Genomic DNA, 19,658 nt, shown 5'->3' on the forward strand with positions numbered 1-19,658 from the left:
CCTTCTTTTTTTTTTTTTTTTTCCAGAGACAGGGTCTCACTGTGTCACCCAGGTTGGAGTGCAGTGGTGCAATCATAGCTCATTGCAGCCTCTAACTCCTGGGCTCAAGTGATCCTCCTGCTTAGCATCCTGAGTACCTCAGACTACAGGCACACGCCACCGTGCCCTTACTATTTTAAAAAAATTTTTGTAGAGTTGGGGGTCTCACTGTGTTACCCAAGCTGGTCACAAATTCCTGGCCTCAAGCTGTCCTCCTGTCTCAGCCTCCCAAAGTGCTGAGATTACAGGTGTGAGCCACTATGCCCATCCAGCCTGCCTTTTCACTCTCTTAATAGGGTCTTTTGATTAATAGAAGTTCTTAACTTTTATGTAATAAAATGACCAATCTTTTACTATACAAATAGATGCAAGTTTTGGATCCATTTAAGAACTCTTTCTGTCTGTCCACTCTACCTTAAAGTGACTTCTCATAGCCTCAGCATTTTGGTGGGAAGCACACAAGGTATGAGATAGAAAGATGCTAAGGGAGAGAGGATGGGCTCTAGAGTTAGACAGATATGAATGGCCCTGAACAGGTTACTTCATGTCTTTGAGCATTAGCTTCTTTATCTATAATTAAAGATATCAAAGCTGTTGTAAGGAGATCTAGTATTTGATAGCACAGCAGAGTGATTATAGTCAACAAAAATTTATTGTGTATTTTGAAATAATTAAAAGAGTGTAATTGAAATGTCTGTAACACAAATAAACCGTAAATGCTTCAGATAATGGATACCCCATTTGCCCTGATGTGATTATTACTCATTGTATGCCTGTATCAAAACATCTCATGTACCCTATAAATATATACACCCACTATGTACCCATCCATAAACATTAAAAAAAAAAAAAAAAAAAAGCGATTGTAAGAGATAGCTGAGAGGTATATAAAGCACTCAGCACAGTGCTGGCACACAGTAAAACAGGCAGACTCTCAGTAAATAGTGGTGGCTGTGATCATATTCTCTGAACGTCTTTCCTCTTGTCCACTCTACTACAACTGCCTGACCCTCATGGCTGTTTTGTGAATCATCAATCTACCACATCTAAGGACGGCAAAATGAATTAACTGCCCTCAACAGGCCAGCAGTCTCCCTGGCATTCACTGGCAGTACCCATGGTATGAGGCCCACCTGACTTTACCTAAAAACACAGAGATACTCTTCCCTCAAAGTCACGTCATTCTGAGGCTCCCATAGGGACCCAATGGCAGCAAGCTGAGGAATCAAAGTAGTCTCTTCCCACTTCCTGTCAACAGGCACAGTGATGTGGAACAGGTAAACTGCCCTAGACATGGCAGAGCCAGGCTCCACTGGGTCTGGGTGAATTTGGGGCAGGTGTGCTGATCTGTGTGTCCTGCACTGTAAACAGGGAAGAGAAGGAGTGTGTCCACCTACATGCATTTTGGCATGAGTACACAGTACAGTGTGGTACTCCTCTCCTGGAAGAGGTCTGTATTTGAATATACGGGGTGTGCATGTAAACATGCAATGGAGTGTATGTCCTCAGGAAACTGGGATGCTCCCACCAGCCCAGCATTCTAGTAGAGAGCCCTGATGGTTATCTGCTCCAGCATTCCCACAGCCTGGGGTCTTTCAATGCCCTCTGCCCCACCTTCTGAGACAGGATATATGCACAGAAAACAGACATCCTTTTATATGACTCTTGACAACTCTGAATGAAGACGGAGCATCTACTGCAACTCCTCTGTGCACACTTTTAAAGTAACTGGAAAAGTTCTCTGGATATGTCCCTCTTCTGCTTCCCTGACCATAAAGTCTCTAGAAAGGCTTCTTGAGACTTCCCCCAATTCTGGGATATTCCATTGCCCTCCCCAGCAAACCCATACTTGATTAGGCTTCACAAAAAATATGGCTAATATTGAAGGCCAAAAAGATGATAGAGGGGGAAGAGTTGGTACCTGAGCCTAGTGTTTGTCCAGCGGAGTCAAAGGAAAGAACCACTGAATCTGCAACACAAGAGGACAAGTTCATTTCTTTCTCCTTCTTATAATAAAAAAGCAAGCTCCCACTGGCTCTGCCCAAACCCTCCCTCAAAGCAGAGTCAACTGGAAGGGAACTCAGTCGAACAGCCCAGCCTCCCAGGCCCATGCCCACCCATCCACTGAGCCAGGAGACCCTGCCCAGCCCAGTACCCCTTGCCTCCTGCCAGAGGGAGAGACGTCTCAAGGCAGGGACAGGCCCCAAATTCTTGAGAGGCATTTCTTGCCAGATTAGGGGACAAATTTACTTCTTTTTCTTTCTTCTAGTGAAAATGGAATTAAAACAAAGCAAAATAAAAGTTCCTTCCTGAATCTAGTTAAAGGCACTAACATTTCCCCTTTGATCTTGCCCTTTCTTCTACTTATATACTCAATTGTTCATTGTTTCTTCCCCAAAAAAGGCTTATAGTGGCCTATTGAAATTTACAATGTACACTAGAATTTTAAAATGAAGATGTCAAAGAAAGGAAAAAGACTATATAGTTGGGGAAATGTTAGTGCACAAAATGCATGCCATGAGTACCTATGCAAACACTGCAGGCAGAATCAGGGCCTGGGCCTTCAAACAGCCAAAGAAAAAAGGAAATGAACAGTTACAAGATTCAGTACCCACAAGGCATTCATTCATTCATTCATTCATTCATTCAATCAAATGTCCAATAAATATGCACTGGGCAACTGCTATGTGCAAGATACTATACTATGACTGAGATACAGCAGCAAACAGAAAAAGCATGGTCTCTATCCTTATTGATCTTTCTGCTATCAGTCTAGGAGAAAAAAATGTTACCAAAGAACAAACTATTTAACTAGAAACTGATAAAAGAGAAAAAAAGAAAGTGTTATGAAAGTTTATATTAGGAACTGGACTGAGTACAGAAGGGGAGTGGGTACTGGATAGGGAAGACATCTCTGAAGAAGTGACGCTTGAACTCATAGCTGAAGGATAAGTGAGGGTCAAACCCAACAAGAATGGAATGGGACATTCAAAGCAGAGGGAAGGCCATGTGTGAAGACCTGAGGCAAAACGGAGTCTGGTGCTCCAGAGCAACTGAAAGACCAAAACATAAAAGCAAATACTGTACAGTGATCAGAGAGAACTTTCTCTTGTGGGCCTTAGAAAAAGAGACGCCGGCCGGGTGCGGTGGCTCATGCCTGTAATCCCAGCACTTTGGGAGGCTGAGGTGGGTGGATCACGAGGTCAAGAGATCGAGACCATCCTGGTCAACATGGTGAAACACAGTCTCTACTAAAAATACAAAAAAAAAAATTAGCTGGGCGTGGTACGCGTGCCTGTAGTCCCGGCTACTTGGGAGGCTGAGGCAGGAGAAGCACTTGAACCTGGGAGGCGGAGGTTGCAGTCAGCCGACATCATGCCACTGGACTCCAGCCTGGTAACAGAGCAAGACTCCATGTCAAAAAAAAAAAAAAAAAAAAAAAGGAGACGCCGTATGATGTTGAAGATTGTATATTCTACATTTCTGTACTAAGCAGCTGTAAATCTTGTATGGCTGTTTCCTACAACATAAGCCAATGCCAAATGATGGCATAAATTAAACATAGAGTTCAATAAAAACAATTATAAGGGGCACCAAGATGATGTAAGGCCCAAGATAACCCAAGAAACCCCAGACTCAAAAGGGATCAGATTCCACAGACTTACTCCAAAGGAGTGTCAGCTGGATGCAAATGGCACCAGAGTCTAGAGCCACACCCCACCCAAACATTATGGGCATTTTCTCTCATTGCACATGGACATTCAACACAATAGTTATCATAACTGTACATAACATCTGTTCCCACTGCTAGGTTGTAAGTTTTATAAAGGCAGACACCAAATCTGCTTTATTCACTGCTACACCTGGCACTCAATATTTGCTGAATAACAATGTACAGAAAAATGAATGAATCACAAATCTTCAGACACTCTTTCATCAATATTTTTTTCTCACAACCATGTGTTTGCTAAGAACTGGGTGGCAGAGAGCTGGAGGATGTGGTTTCTGAGGCAGGTACTCTGTACTGCCAGTTAAAGATAGATCCATATGCTTTGAAATCTGCCAAGAAAAAGGTAGGGTTGCCACTTTTTTACAAAATGTAGAATCACAATCAGGACACTTGGCTGAACAGATAGGTGACCACCCTATCTCATACAATCAATGTCTAACTCTTATAAATTCTACTTTTTTTTTTTTTTTAATAGAGCCAGCCCTGTCCCCTGGGCTGGAGTGCAGTGGTGCAATTGTGGCTCACTGCAGCCTCTAATTCCTGGGCTCAAGTGATCCACTCACATCAGCCTCCTCAACAGCTAGGACTACAGGTGCATGTGCCACCCTGCCTGGCTAACTTTTCAATTTTTTTTAGAGATGAGCATCTTGCCATATTGCCCAGGCTGCTTTCAAATTCCTGGCCTCAAGTGATCCTCCTGCTTTGACGTCCCAAAATGTTGGGATTACAGGCACGAGCCATCATGCCTGGCCAATTCTACTTCTTTATCAGCATTTCTCACATTTATCTCCTCTCATTGAGAAGACTGACTCCTCCAACCCCTGCTTTTAAAAACAGCTTTATTGAGGTATAATTCACGTACCATGAAATTCACTCATATAAGTGTGCAATTCAATGATTTTTAGAAAATTAACAGAGCTCCATAACCATCATCACAATCCAATTTAGAACATTCTCATCACTCCAGAAAGATCCCTCATGTCCATTCAGTCATTCCCTGCCCCAACCTCCAACCCCAGGAACCACCAAGTTACTTTCTGTCTATAGATTTGCTTTTCTGGACATCTGCCTATCATCTTTTGCTGGGACTGCTCTTATTGCCCCCAAAACACACCTCTGCCTCCAACATAGCCCATTTCCATCCATCCTTTCTACTGATTTCTCCAAAAAGTATAACAGATTGTGTCTCTGTTCTTTAATAAAACCCTTCAGAGGCTTCCTGCGGCCTGTAAGATAAAGTTCAAGCTCTGACATTCAATGTCTTTACCATTTGCCTCATTTACCACCTTGAGTTCCAGATATGCAAAATTACTTATATTTCCCAAGAGATGCATGCCTTCATGTCTTCAGACGTTGAACACATTGTCTTCTCTGCAGGTTTGCATTAAAAAAAAAAAAAAAACCTCCCACTCTTCCATTAAGACCAACTCAATTGACCCCTTCTTCTTGAAGACCTCTCTGATCAATTCTGCTCACTTACTTCTTTAGGCCATCACTGTACTTCTATTATGGCATTCATTATACTGCACTATAATCCTTGTTTGCTTTTCTTCTTCTTTCATTAAACTGTAAGTTCCCTGAAGACAAAGATTGTCTATTCATTTTGAGGCTCTGATGCCTAACTAATGACTGACACATACAAAGTGGTCAATATGTTTATTCAACTAAGAAATAAGCTAGTAAATATTCTTGCTTTCTTTCAAAGGTGATGTTATCTGAGTGATATTTTACAAGTGGGACGTAAAATCCATTCTGGGTATTGACTCCCATCAGTTCCAATCAGTCCTGAAGTGTGCTTGTCCTGTGAAGGTTCAGGGGTCCAAACCTGGCCTCACCCTAGGAAAATGAGTGCTCACACAAAGAGTCTCCGCAGAGGAGGAATAAGAAAAGCATCCTAAGAGTTTTCCAGGCGACAGATCACATTCCCCTGAAGAAGATTGGGAATGGAATTCTGAGGAGCTGACTGCCCGGATGAGCAACAATAAAAACAAGCATTTCAAATTTTTATTGCAGTTGACAAGTATTTTTCCAATTGCAATTTATCTTCTTTGTACTCACAAGCAGTCCTGATATAAAGTCTCTTTTAAACTTTTCAAATGACATGTACAGAAAAAAGGCTAAAAGTTAACTAAAAGACTAAAACTAATTAAGACTAAAAGAGACTAAAAACATGGTTGTCTCTGGGTGGCAGAATTATAGTAATGCTTATTCTCTGCATTTTTGTAAAATTTGTACAGTAAACATGTATTACTTGCATCGTTTGAGGGGACAAAAAGTTCAAAACAGAACTTCTGAATCCTGCTCTAGGATTTTAACCTCCAACTCACTGGTACCAATGCCAAAGGATGGCAGGTTCTTGAATGCCTTCATTATTCACTGTACATGCTGAAACGCTGTTGAGCTTTTCTCTTTAATTACTGAGGTCATCCTTATAGTTCATGATACTTAAATATACCCCACCAATATTAGTCTAAATGGACTGGGCTCTCCTTGCCCTTCTTTACTTCTCCCTCCTTCTCACAAATATTATCAAGTGGCTATTACGCGCCAGGCCCCATGGAGCCAAATTAGAGATAGCCTTTGCCTTCAAGCCAAGGAAGACAGACCACTTCATAAGCACTTAAGATAAAAATAAAGTGATAAGGGTAAGCATCAAACAGGTGACAGTCTACTGGAAAGAGTCAAAGTCTTTGCAAATATTATTTCCAATGGTAGCGGAATGCTCCTATGATCACACATTTTTAAACTTCAGAAGAGGCAAGTGAGAGGGCAGAAATTTTCAGAGGAAGTTAGTGACATATTCATGTTTTGTGTAAGTTTTTTAATGAAATCTGCTGTGAGCATTAAAGGTTTGATGAATTTTGTTTTGATGAATTTTGCTTTGACTTCAGAAACAGTTTGGCCATTCATTATTTGTGATTTATTCTAAAGGATGTAAGATTATTTTAGTTATAAACCACTTTGACAGCTAACGGGAAAACTTAGTATTCAACAAATTGAGAAGTTTGCTTCGCAAGGAACAGAGCAAGAATATCCAGACTTCTCCCTCTCAGGCTAGCAAATATGTCATTTTTACTTCAGTCATCCCAGGCTCCAGCTGTTCCTGGCTCCCAGGCCAGAGGCAGCCATGTGGCCTGCCATACAAGTGACCAAACAGAATTCCAGACCAAAGTACAGCACAGCCTTGCTGCACATGACTTTGTTCAATGAGGAAACCTAGAATTTACTGGCAATCTTTTATTATAGTCAGATGTTTCCTGTGTCTGGTTTCTGAAGTGGAATAAAAGGAATCTAAAGGGAGTATGAAGAAGAATGGGGCTCAGTCTTTCTGCCATTGGACAAGTTTCCAGAGCACAAATTATGCAGCAAATGAGCTACCTTTTGGGGTATACTTATCTTCAGCCAATTACCATGTGTAAGCCTGAGAGACGTAAAAATGAACTAAAAGAAAATTGTTCCCTCAAGTAGCTCACAACCTAACAGGTAAAATAAAAATACATATAAAGCTAAACACAAGACACAGCCATGGGAAAACCAGTAACAAGGGAGATTTCACTGTTTATCAGTTTAACAGATGTTTACTGAGAAACTACGACACACTAGGCTTGAAAATACAGTGGTGAGTAAGAACAAAAATGTTCTTATTCTCAAGGAATTTTTGTTTTAGTCAGGGAGATACAAAACAACCAAACAAATGAAATGAACAAAATACTGAACAGTGATAAGCAGTACGAAGAATATTAAAGCATGTAACGGAGACCAAGGGTAGAGGTACAGGCAGTGTTAGACAGGGTGTTTCAGGAAGGCTTCTCTGAGGAGGTGGCACCCAGGCTGAGACCTGGAGACAGAAGCAAGCTAAGAAAAGATCAAGAGAAAGAGTTCCAGGCGGAAGGAAAAGCAAGCGCAGCAGCCCTGCTACATCTAAAGAAGAAGTCAGAAGGTCAGTGTTGCTGGCGCACAGAGCACAGAAAGCAGGAGGTGGGAAAACGAGGTCAGAGAGGAAGACAGGAGCCGCATCTGCAGGAGGGTGTACAGGCCGCAGAAAGATGTCTGTGTTCTATTTCATTAGCAATGAGAAGCCCTGCTTAAAACCCCGGGAATAACAGAGTCGGATTTATATTTTTAAATATAAACTTGGGCCATTATGTGGGAACTAAATTGATTATTCTGGCAACTGAGTAAAAGGTAGATTAGGGGAGAGAGACTGAAGACAGGGAGATCAATAAGGAGGAGACTCATGCAACCCTCTGGGTGAGAAGTGATGGTGGCCTGAACCGGGTCGATGGCAATGGGAATAGAGAAAAAAGGAGAAATGCCAAAAAAAAATGCTTAAAAGGGAAAACTTCAGGATGTAGTGACTGACGGGACATGAGTGAGACAGGAAGGGAAGAGAATGATATCCAGCTTGGGCTTGGGCAAATGGATGCTGACTGTTGCTTGATGGAAAGTAGGCTGCATCCTAACCACATGACCCTTCCTCTCCTCTGGCCACTGACAACTGGCCCATAGGCTCAAGGGAAGGTAATCCATAGACTCCTCATCCACCTAGAGGCAGATAGGGTCTCTCTTTTGGGAATTTAAATTGGGAAGTACAGACAGTTGGGGGATTGGTAGGAGACACAAGCAGACAAAGAAGTGTAGAGACTTGGATGCTGTAGGCTGCGCTAGATGCTGGGCCCTAGCACCCACATTAGTGGCAGAGCATCAGAGCCAAGAGTCACAACCCTGCTGTTGAGGGCAGCAAGACAACTTTAGATTCAAAATGTTCTCCCTGTTCCAGTCTCTGTGAAAACCAGCTATCCCATGGATCATCTTTCCATGAGGCCTTGAGGTTTGGTTTTTCTTCAGTTCCCAGAAGGCCTTGCCTATAGTTGATACTCTTCATGTCTCTTGCTACATTGAAGCTGTCTGCAGTCTGAGCGGCCTCACCTCACCTTCCAGCACCATCCAGGCCTCTGCCTTCTGGATGGCTGTGTGAGGTGAACCTGTCACCAGGCTGGATCTGAGCAACACATGTCTCCTCCACAGGGTCTGAAGCTCAGAAGCAGAGGCTCCACTTGGACCACAGCTCTCAACTTTCTTCTCCAATCTAGCTTTATGAAAGAGCCCTTAACTTGGGAGGTTTAGCAGTCTGTTAACAGAACTGATACCTCAATGTTCACGTCGCCACCTGTTTCTTGTTTTTTAGTTTCTCAACTGTTTAGATCCTGGAAGGATCTAACCCCTAGTCTTAGTCCCTCAATTTCTTCCCTCCCAACCCCAATCCCAAACAAAACCTGAGTAAATGAGATTCCTGCGGACAAACAGAGAAAAGAAAAGTCTGAGGAGAAAAAACATCATCATTAATTTAGGAGGATGTGATAATATGGACAAGAAAACAGTGAAATAATCAGAGACAGGAGTAGCAGGACAGAGAAAGCCAAAGGAGGAGAATTGATCACAAGGAGTATCCCCATGTGGCAAAGAGGCAGAAGAAGCTGATGGCTGAAAAGATAGCACAGAATTATTCACTGGGGAGCATCTGTAACTTCAGTGGAAACAATTTCTGTACGATAATTTGATGGCGAAGACTCAACTGTGAATGGAAGCTGTTGATCCAGTATACTTATGTCAAGAAGTTTCTCCTTAGATTTCATTAATTTAACTTACCAAACATATACAGAGTTCTTACTAAGCTCGAGAGACTGTATGAAAAGATCAGACATGGTCTCTGACATCAAAGAGCTTTTGAACCATCAGAGAGATAATAGATTCAAATAACGATATTACAAGTCTTTAGAGAAGTTGCTATGGGAGTTTATTTTTACTTACTTATTTATTTATTTTGAGACAGAGTCTCGCTCTGTCACCCGGGCTGGAGTACAGTGGTGCGATCTCGGCTCACTGCAACCTCTGCCTCCCAGGTTCAAGTGATTCTCCTGCCTTAGCCTCCCAAGTAGCTGGGACTACAGGCATGTGCCACCACACTCGGCCAATTTTTGTATTTTTAGTACAGATGGGGTTTCACCATGTTGGCCAGGCTGGTCTCGAACTCCTGACCTCAAATGATCCACCCACCTCGGCCTCCCAAAGTGCTGGGATTACAGGCGTGAGCCACCATGCCTGGCCTGTCGTTTAGATGCAAGGAGAATTTTTGGCTGGGAGAAACTGGGAAGATATGGAGGAGATAGTACTTAAGCTGGTATGAGATGACCTTATAGGACAGGCTGTACTGGTAGTGTGGGAACAGCTATGGAAAGGCACTGAAGCATGGAAAGTGAGGGGTGTGTGGTTTCAGGAAGGTAAAATCATACCTAACTAATTTAGTAGGGTTTCTTTCAGGAGGTAAAAATGTATGTGACTGAAAGGGAACCAGTCCATACAATCTATTTAGACCTTCATAAAAAGGCTTTGACACATCAAAGACTATTTTTAAAAAGTGAGTCACCATGAAATTGAGGAAGAAACTGCTATGTCATGCCAGGAGACAAAAGGCACCTGGGTGCAGATCAGGGGCAGGACATCCCCTAGGGCAACAGCGCTCACAGGGACATCAGGAAGTCTGGGAGTAGCTGGAATTCTACCAGCTGCTGCCCTCTAAGACTGCGGGGGGTGGGGGCAGTGTAAGGGTGGCACTGCTTACAAACCCCTGTGTGTACGACTCAAGCAGGTGGAATGAATATGGAACTAGGCATGTGCTGCTGAAACTGAGAGTAAGATGGTATATAAGGTTTGGAGCTCAGGGGATGGGAAAAGTTTTAGTACAGCTGCTCTAAAAACAGGAAAGGAAGCTGATAAAGGAAATGGAAAAGGCAATATTGCCAAGTACTGAATAGGGCACAGTCTGAAACTGGGAGATGAGTGTGATTCACCTTTCTGTCGAGTCTCAAATGAAAGACAGCCCAATCAGAGACAAGATGGGCAGACTTGGTCAGAGCTTGGTATCAGTGGGACATTTTCAGGAGGACAAGGGGGTAAAGGCATGGAGGCTGCTACTGAAAGGAGCCAGCCTGGGTGAATAGGAATGGAAGGGAAGTCAGCCAGGGCTGAGCACTGGGAGAACAGGGAGGGCAGAAAGCCAGCAACCCAGAAGAGGTCGAGGGCAGGGACCTGCAGGTAGCATGGACCTGTGCAGTACAGCAGACAAGGCATGCGTTTGAACCAGGCCACCATGGTGCTAATCCGGGCTCCACTGTTTTTCCCACTATGTAACTTTGGGCAACCTACTTAAATCTTGCTGAGCCTTAATTTCCTCATCTGTAAAAAGAGTAACACAAAGTTCAAAATTTCTTATCTGAGCCCCCTCAAACTAGATAGTATTAGAATCCCAAAGTGTTCAGATTTTAGGAAAGCAGCATACTGCACAAACCATATATTATTTAACATCCCCCTATGAGGTTTGGGGCAGCATCCTGTAATTAAATATTAATATTTCTTCTATGAAATGAATTTTTATGCTAAAAGGGACTATAAATACATTCATACCATTTCAGGTCAGATTTTACTGCCAAACGAATTTTGACACTGATCTTTTGAAAAAAAAATGTTCAAAGATGTTTCAAGTTCATATTTGCCATACTGGTGGACCATTAATAGAACCCACCTCATAAGGCCATGTCATGAGGATTAGATGTCCAAATTAACATAAAGCACTGAACACAGTGCCTGGCATGTAGTTAAGTCCTCAATACATGCTGCTGTTAGTGTTTTTATCATCAGCATCATCACCGTTGATGACAGTGTGGCTGAAGTAAAAGGAGGACTGATAAGTGGAGAGGAATATAGAGAGGGAGAAACAGAGTGAAAATAAGGCAGAAAAGCAGACCAGATGGGGTTTTGAATACCAAGTTAGGAGTCTGGATTTTATTGAGCAAAAGTAGACAGGAGTAGAGAAAGACACTATATATTTTTCAGAAAATTAATGATATCAACAGATTTTTGCTTCAGGAAAACCATTCTAGTGGCAGTGTGTAAGACAGAGCGTAAGGAGGCTAAGACCTAGCAGGAGAGCTTTGTGGTAAGCCAGGTGACAGACAATGAGGGTCTCACGTGAGGCTGTTGGGGGCCGGATGAAATTCAAAGGGAGGATGGACAGGATTGGGAAACTGATCGGATGTGGGATGGTGAGGACTAAGAGAAAATACTACCACAGAATACAAGGGAGTAGAAATATTCCAGAAATAGATGGGAAGCAATAATGTTAAATGTAGCAAAAGAAAGGAGAAGATAAGGTGTGGAAAGCATTCTTTGGGTTTGCCAATTAGGATGCTACTGGCGATTTCAGAAAGAGCAGGTTCAGTTAACTCCATGAGAATGGAAGCCACACGTTATCAAATGTCACAGAGCAGCCAGTAAAATACAGACTGAAAAAATAGGGGGCTGAATTCAGTAACAAGGAGGTTTTCAATGACCTTTCAAATTCATTGCAGTTTGACTTAATGAAGTATTATGGGTAACTGGCAAACCGCAGTGGTTTGGTATAGGGATGGGAGAGTAAGAAGTAGATTGCCCAATAGATTTATTTTCTCTATGAAATGGGAGGTGATCATTGCATGTGGAAATTGGGAGGGAAGGAACTAGCCTTCCAGTTTGAAATAGGAGATTTCAGTTGGGGGTTGAAAAACTTTCTCTGTAAGTGGACAGTAAATATTTTAGGCGTTGTAGGCCACAGTCTCTGTCACATATCCTTCTGTTTTTTTGTTTTGTTTTGCTTAGCAACCCTTTAAACATGTAAAAATCTTTTTTTTTTTTTTTTTTGAGACAGTCTTGCTCTGCCACCCAGGCTGGAGTGCAGTGTCGTGATCTCAGCTCACTGCAACCTCTGCCTCCTGGGTTCAAGTGATTCTAATGCCTCAGCCTCCCAAGTAGCTGGGATTAGAGGTGTGTGCCACCATGCCTGGCTAATTTTTTGTGTTTTTAGTAGAGTGGGGGTTTCACCATGTTGCCCAGGCTGGTTTCAAATTCCTGGACTCAAATGATCCGCTGCCTCCCAAAGTCTCCTAAAATACCGGGATTACAGGCATGAGCCACTGTGCCTGGCCTAAAAATATAAAAATCATTTTTAAGTCAGGTCACACAAAAACAAGCTGTGGGCTAGATCTGGCATAGGAACCACAGTTTGCTGACCTGATTTAGATTACTCCCATTCAAATCTCCCCAAGTGACAGAAACGACTGCATGTTCATTGTAAAGCAGAAGCACCCAGGACAAAGACAGAAGAGACACAAAACTGGAAACCAAGTAGACAAGTGGAAGTCAGCAAACTCAAGAAAGCTGAATCCTGTGCTGGTAGTGGGAAAAGTTGAACTGAACGTGAAATACATCACAGAACTCCCCAAAGACTCAATCACTGGCAGCATCAGGTACCACTAGAAGAGGGAATGAAGATGATACTAAAAACAAGATTCCCGGTTTCTAAATATGAGCAGACAGCCAAGATTGTTTGAGGCATTAGAGGAAAGTATTTGCTATAACGACAGGACACCAAAACAAATGAAACCTAAATGCAACATGGAAAAACTGAAGAGACTCAGGGGGATGAAAACTCAGGAAAAAAAAATCATTAAACTCCTCAGAGAGAAGAAATGTTATTCGTGAAACAGGTAGAGGATATCATAAAAAATATATTTGGTGAGGTGAACAAAAAGAAAAAAGTAACCCTGGAAAATGAAACACATAATAGCAGAAATAAAAAGGACCTGGAAAAGGGATTGGAAAAGTTAAGGAAATTTCTCACAATATAGAACAAAAAGATAGAGATGGAAAATGATTAAAATATTTTTAAAAGATTAAAGGACAAGTCCAGAAAACATGCCTTCTGAATATGGGAGTTCTAGAAAGAAAGAATACAGGAAAAAATGAAAAGGAGAAAATGCTGAAAAGAATAACTCAATAAAGTTGTCCCAGAACTAAAGGTTTTGAGTTTTTTTGAGCTTAAAAGGGCCCTCTGAGTGTCCAGCACAGTATGAAAACAGCCCTCCATCAAGGTATATTATCATGAAATTTCAAATTTCCAGAGAGAACAACTACAAACAGGTTTTATATAAATAATTAAAAATCAGAATAGCATTAAGACTCCTCAAGAGGAACACCAAAAGCCTAGAATACAATGGGGGCAGTATCTTCAAAATACTGAGGGAAAATGGTTTCCAACCTAGAATTCTATACGCAGCAAGACTATCAATTAAGTGTGAAATCAGAATAAAGACATTTGCAGGTATGTTCTCAAAAAATTACCTCTCATGTATCCTTTCTCAGGAAATCAGTACAAGATGTGTTCCATTAAATGAAGAAGTAAAAAAATATGGGGCCAAGGAAATGAGATATACCACAAGAGGATGGTGACAGGGACTTCAAGACCACAGATGTGCAGCTACACAGAGAGCAAACCATCCAAAGAGAGCATGTCAGAGGCTCCCAAAGAGAGTTCTTCAAGAAAATGAAGCTGATAGACAATCTAACATGTCTGAACATATGGAGAAAGATTTATACAACTGGGGAAGAGTTTAGGGTTGAATTAGTGACAAATACATAGAAAACTAAGGAAAGCAAAAAGCAAGACTTTTACTGACTTCAGGAAAAACAAAACATACAATGAAAAACCAGTAATCATGGTATCTATGAATAGTGTTTCTATGGTCATAGTATATAGACTGAATATTGCTCTAACTGTATTAGAAGAATTGGAGGATAGATTGCATGGCTGTGGTAGAGGAGTGGTGAGTGTGACAGAGTATTAAATATTCATCTTCCATTGAAGAAAGTCAGTAGGTAATACTCAAAACAGAAAAATCAAGAACTGGCAACATAAACTTGTTATTAGAGATTCAGAGGTTAAAAACCAAACAAATTACCTAAAAGAGTTAAAAATGAATGCCTCTTGGAGGTAGGAAGTCAACTAGTGGTGATGATGAGGAAGTGCTTTTTTTGTTGTTGGGAACAAGCCCTGTAAACTATGCACATGTATAACTTCAATACGAACAAACACTAAAGTAACTTGCACAAGATTACACAGCCTATAAGGATAGGACTGGGGCTTCAAATCTAGTTGATCTGGTTCCTTAATTATTACAGCATATCATATACCTACCAATAGGGCCAATGAAGAGTCTGTTAGAAATCTAGCTGGGCGCAGTGGCTCATACCTGTAATCCCAGCACTTTGGGAGGCTGAGGCGGGTGGATCACCTGAGGTCAGGAGTTTGAGACTAGCCTGACAAACATGGCAAAACCCAATCTCTACTAAATATACAAAAATTAGCTGGGCCTGCTGGCAGGTGCCTGTAATCCCATCTACTCGGGAGGTTGAGGAAGGAGAATCACTTGAACTGGGAGGTGGAGGTTGCAGTGAGCCGAGATCACGCCATTGCACTCCAGCCTGGATGACAAGAGCAAAACTCTGTCTGAAAAAAAAAGAATGGCCGGGCGCGGTGGCTCACGCCTGTAATCCCAGCGCTTTGGGAGGACGAGGCGGGTGGATCACGAGGTTAGGAGGTCGAGACCATCCTGGCTAACATGGTGAAACCCTGCCTCTACTAAAAATACAAAAAAAAATTAGCCGGGCGTGGTGGCGGGTGCCTGTAGTCCCATCTACTTGGGAGGCTGAGGCAGGAGAATGGCGTGAACCCGGGAGGCGGGGCTTGCAGTGAGCCGAGATCGTGCCACTGCACTCCAGCCTGGGCGACAGAGCAAGACTCCATCTCAAAAAAAAAAAAAGAAAAGAAAAGAAATCTAGATGCCTCACATTTGATCATATCCTATTGAATATCTTACTAAATACTCATATTATTTTGTAATTGTTTTGTCTAAATATGATTGAAAAGAATTAATCTAGAATGAAAGATAAGTTTTAAAAAACCCCAAATGTGTGGACCTTGTTTGGACCCAGATCCAAAGTGCTATGAAAAGGCTTTTTATTTTTCCCATCAGCTTTTAAGTTCTGGGGTACATCTGCAGGTTGTGCAGGTTTGTTAAATAGGTAAATGTGTGCCATGGTGACTTGCTGCACAGATCAACCCATCACCTAGGTATTAAGCCCAGCATCCATTAGCTATTCTTCCTGATGCTCTCCTTCCCCGCACCAGGCCCCAGTATGTGTTGTTCTCACCATGTGTCCATGTGTTCTCATGGTTCAGCTCCCACTTGTAAATGAGAACATGCGGTTTTTGGTTTTCTGTTCCTGTATTAGCTTTCTGAGGATAATGGCTTCCAGCTCCAACCATGTCCCTGCAGAGGACATGATCTCATTCCTTTTTATGGCTGCATAGTATTCCATGGTGTATATGTACCACATTTTCTTTATCCAGTCTATCATTGATTGGCATCTGGGTTGATTCTATGTCTTTGCTCTTGTGAACAGTGTTGCAATGAACGTATGAGTGCATGTATCTCTATAATAGAATGATTTATATTTTTTGAGTATATACCTAGTAATGGGATTGCTGGGTCAAATGGTATTTCTGCTTCTAGATCTTTAAGGAATTGCCACACTGTCTTCCACAATGGTTGAACTAATTTCTCCCATTCTGTAGTTTATCTATTCACTCTGATGATAGTTTATTTTGTTGTGCAAAAATTCTTTAGTTTAATTAGATCCCATTTGTCAATTTTTGCTTTTGTTGCAATTGCTTTTGGCATTTTCATCCCGAAATCTTTTCCTGTGCCTATGTCCTGAATGGTATTGCCTAGATTTTCTTCTAGCATTTTTATAGTTTTGGGTTTTGCATTTAAGTCTTTAATCCATCTTGAGTTAATTTTTGTATAATGTGTAAGGACAGGGTCCAGTTTCAATTTTCTGCATATGGCTAGCCAATTCTCCCAGCATCATTCCCCATTGCTTGTTTTGTCAGGTTTGTAGAAGATCAGATGGTTGTAGGTGTGTGGTCTTATTTCTGAGTTCTTTATTGTGTTCCATTGGTCTATGTGTCTGTTTTTGTACCAGTACCAAGCTGTTTTGGTTACCGTAGCCTTGAAGTATAGTTTGGAGTTGGGTAGTATGATGCCTCCAGCTTTGTTCTTTTTGCTTAGGATTGTCTTGGCTGTATGAGCTCAAAAAGGCATTTTTAATAATTGGGGTTATCTGAATATGGATTGTGTATTGGAAGACACTAAGGAATTATTGTTAATGTGAGGTAATAACACATTGGCTTTTTAAAAAAAGATCTTATGACTTAGAGATGTGTAATTAAGTATTCATGGGTAAAATGACATGATGTCTGGGATTTGCTTTAAAAACCTAAATAATAAAAAAGATACGAATCTCTCCGATAGCAGGACCTATATAATATGCATGTGCCAGAGACCCTTAGACATGATGAGACTCTGAAGTCATTAGCCATATGACATTCCTCCTTTCACCTGGGAAAAAGATGAGCTTGATAGGCTGTCCTTAAAAGAGCATGGTACCATACCATTCTCAAGAGATTACTTAGTTAAGCCAGAGAAGGGGCAAAAATGAAAGGTGCTCAACAAAGTCTTTATACTTTCTCATGAGAAATTTTGTAGGCCTAGCAATTTATAATATTTCCATTAAAAAAGAGAGGACACATAGCTTTCAGCGCCCCAACTGAGAAATGTGAAGTTGTAATGGGTTGTCATCACTGTTGATCATTATAAGTATTAAGAATGGAGGGCACAGGGAGGAAGGGAACCCTCACACACTGCTGGTGGGAATGTAAAATGATGTAGCAGCTTTGGAAAGCAGTCTGGCAGTTCCTCGGTAAGTTAAGTATAGAGTTACCATGTGACTCAGCAATTCCACTGCCAGTACCCAAGAGAAATGAAAACAGTATGTCTACACAAAAACTTGTACACAAATGTTCAGTATTATTGATAATAAGAGTTTAAAGTGAAAGTAACCTAAATATCATCCATATTTATCCATTCATCAACTGATGAATGGATAAATAAAATGTGGTGTTACCCTATAATGGAATATTATTTGGCCATAATAAGAAATGAGATAAATGTTATAATATGGGCAAACCTTGAAACATTATCCTAAGTGCAAAAACCCATATAGCCAGTCACAAAAGACTACATATTATATGGTTCTATTTATATGGAATGTCCAGGACATGCAAATCTATGGTGACAGAAAGTAGATCAGTGGTTGCCCTAGGGATACGGGTGACTGAGGGAAAATGGGCCCTGACGGCAAATGGCTGCAGGATTTCTTTTTGGGGTAATGAAAATGTTTAAAATGAATTGTGGTGATGTTTGTAATTGTGGTGCTGTTAGCACGGCTCTGTGGATATACTAAAAACCACTGAATTTTGAACTTTAAGTAAATTGTATGGTGTGTAAATTATATTTCAAGAAAACTATTATCTACAAGAAAGGAAGAAAAAGGAATAGAAGGCAGGTCATCTCACCTCCAGGGAAACGCTGACCATACTGTGGTCAATGGAGGCTGACTGTGGACAAATCTCCTTCACCTGCCTCTTGCAAGATAGGGAGATCTTTACTGCTTAGGTTAAGGAAGGAAGATCAGTGAAAGTCATAATTATTTATTACTTAATATTATATTGAGGAGAAAATAAAAGGGACTTAAAAAAAAAACAACTCCTGGTTTGTGTCCTTGGTATTCTGAATCTTTTATTTGGTAACTATGCTGAACGAGGGTATGCACAAGAAAAAGGGAACTTCCTTAATCTTTGAATTAGAATTCCTGCATAACTATACTTTTGTGTCCCCCCAAGTAGAAGTTGTAAACTGGAGGCTCACAGATGTATTAGGTTTAGCCCACGAAGTGTTTGCAAATGTCTGAATTTGTTAACATTTATAAGTCAGGAGATTTCACATAAAAATTCAGATTTCCGGCTGAGTGCGGTGGCTCACACCTGTAATCCCAGCACTTTGGGAGGCTGAGGCAGGTGTTCACCTGAGGGGAGTTCAAGACCAGCCTGGCCAACATGGCGAAACCCCATCTCTACTAAAAATACAAACATTAGCCAGGCATTGTGGTGGGCGCCTGTAATCCCAGCTATTCTGGAGGCTGAGGCAGGAGAATCGCTTGAATCTGGGAGGCAGAGGTTGCAGTGAGCTGAGATCATACCATTCCACTCCAGCCTGGGTGACAAGAGCGCGACTCAGTCTCGAAAAAAAAAAAAAATTCAGATTTCCAGCTTCTCTTGAAAAATAGGGAGGTTCTGGCAATCAGGAAGAGCTTCTTTTATTCAGCAAAGGTAACAAATTATCTTTATAAATTGATATACAAGGTACTCATGGATTAAGTTAGCTGGTTCTCGCTCTTACACTAGGAAAGAGAACGTGCCAGAATCAGGGAGTCAGGGACTGGAAGTAACTAGGGGCTGAGGACGGAGGTGTGGCGTAAGCATCTTCAGAGCTAGACTCTGAGATAGCATCTCAGACTGGCATCTTTCTGGTATTCTCACGCTCCCTGCTTTTACTTACCGCGGATGTAACTGAAGGTTTACCTGTGTTTAATGTTGGTTTCCCTGTCTAGATTGAAAACTTGAGGTGACACATAATGTCTTTTCCATAATCCCTTTCACTTGGCACAGTACCTGACACACAGCAGACACTCAATATGTATTTGCTGAGTGAGAAATTAATGAATGAATGAACAATGCTATAAAACAGGATCTGGAAACAGGTCATCTTTAGGAAACAAAAATCCTACCACTCACTTTTCCAAATGAAAGGATGACCAAATTCTACACAGAACTACAACAGACTTTTACAAATCTGTATTTTAGGACATCTACAGCCCTGGAGATGCTTGGCTCCACCTTCCACAGAGGTGAGTCATCTATTTCTTCATATGGGGCTTGCCCACGCTTGGCCTTGACTCCTCTCATTCTTTTGCTGGGCCCCTATCCTAAAAACTCCAGTCCACGATCAGCAATGCAAAGGTCCTGAAGATCCCAGAGAGTGGAGCTCCCTCAGTG

The 19,658-nt window shown here is 41.5% G+C and overlaps 1 protein-coding gene across 26 annotated transcripts in view; it reads right to left on the minus strand.

Moving 5' to 3' along the window:
• Positions 1–19,658, minus strand: part of ST3GAL3 (ST3 beta-galactoside alpha-2,3-sialyltransferase 3) — a 224,899-nt gene that overhangs the window by 136,925 nt on the left and 68,316 nt on the right. For 17 of the 26 annotated variants that reach the window (XR_010158433.1, XR_001717264.4, XR_010158323.1 and 14 more), the window contains 1 exon segment: positions 1,961–2,008. The exons of the other annotated variants lie outside the window; for them this stretch is intronic. Coding sequence is in view for 14 of the 17 variants with exons in the window: in XM_016952333.4 (XP_016807822.2) it covers positions 1,961–2,008 (48 nt within the window). In the remaining 3 variants the exon portion in view is untranslated. 26 annotated transcript variants of the gene reach the window in all.

This window comes from Pan troglodytes, chromosome 1 (genome assembly GCF_028858775.2).
Source record: "Pan troglodytes isolate AG18354 chromosome 1, NHGRI_mPanTro3-v2.0_pri, whole genome shotgun sequence".
NCBI lineage: Eukaryota > Metazoa > Chordata > Mammalia > Primates > Hominidae > Pan > Pan troglodytes.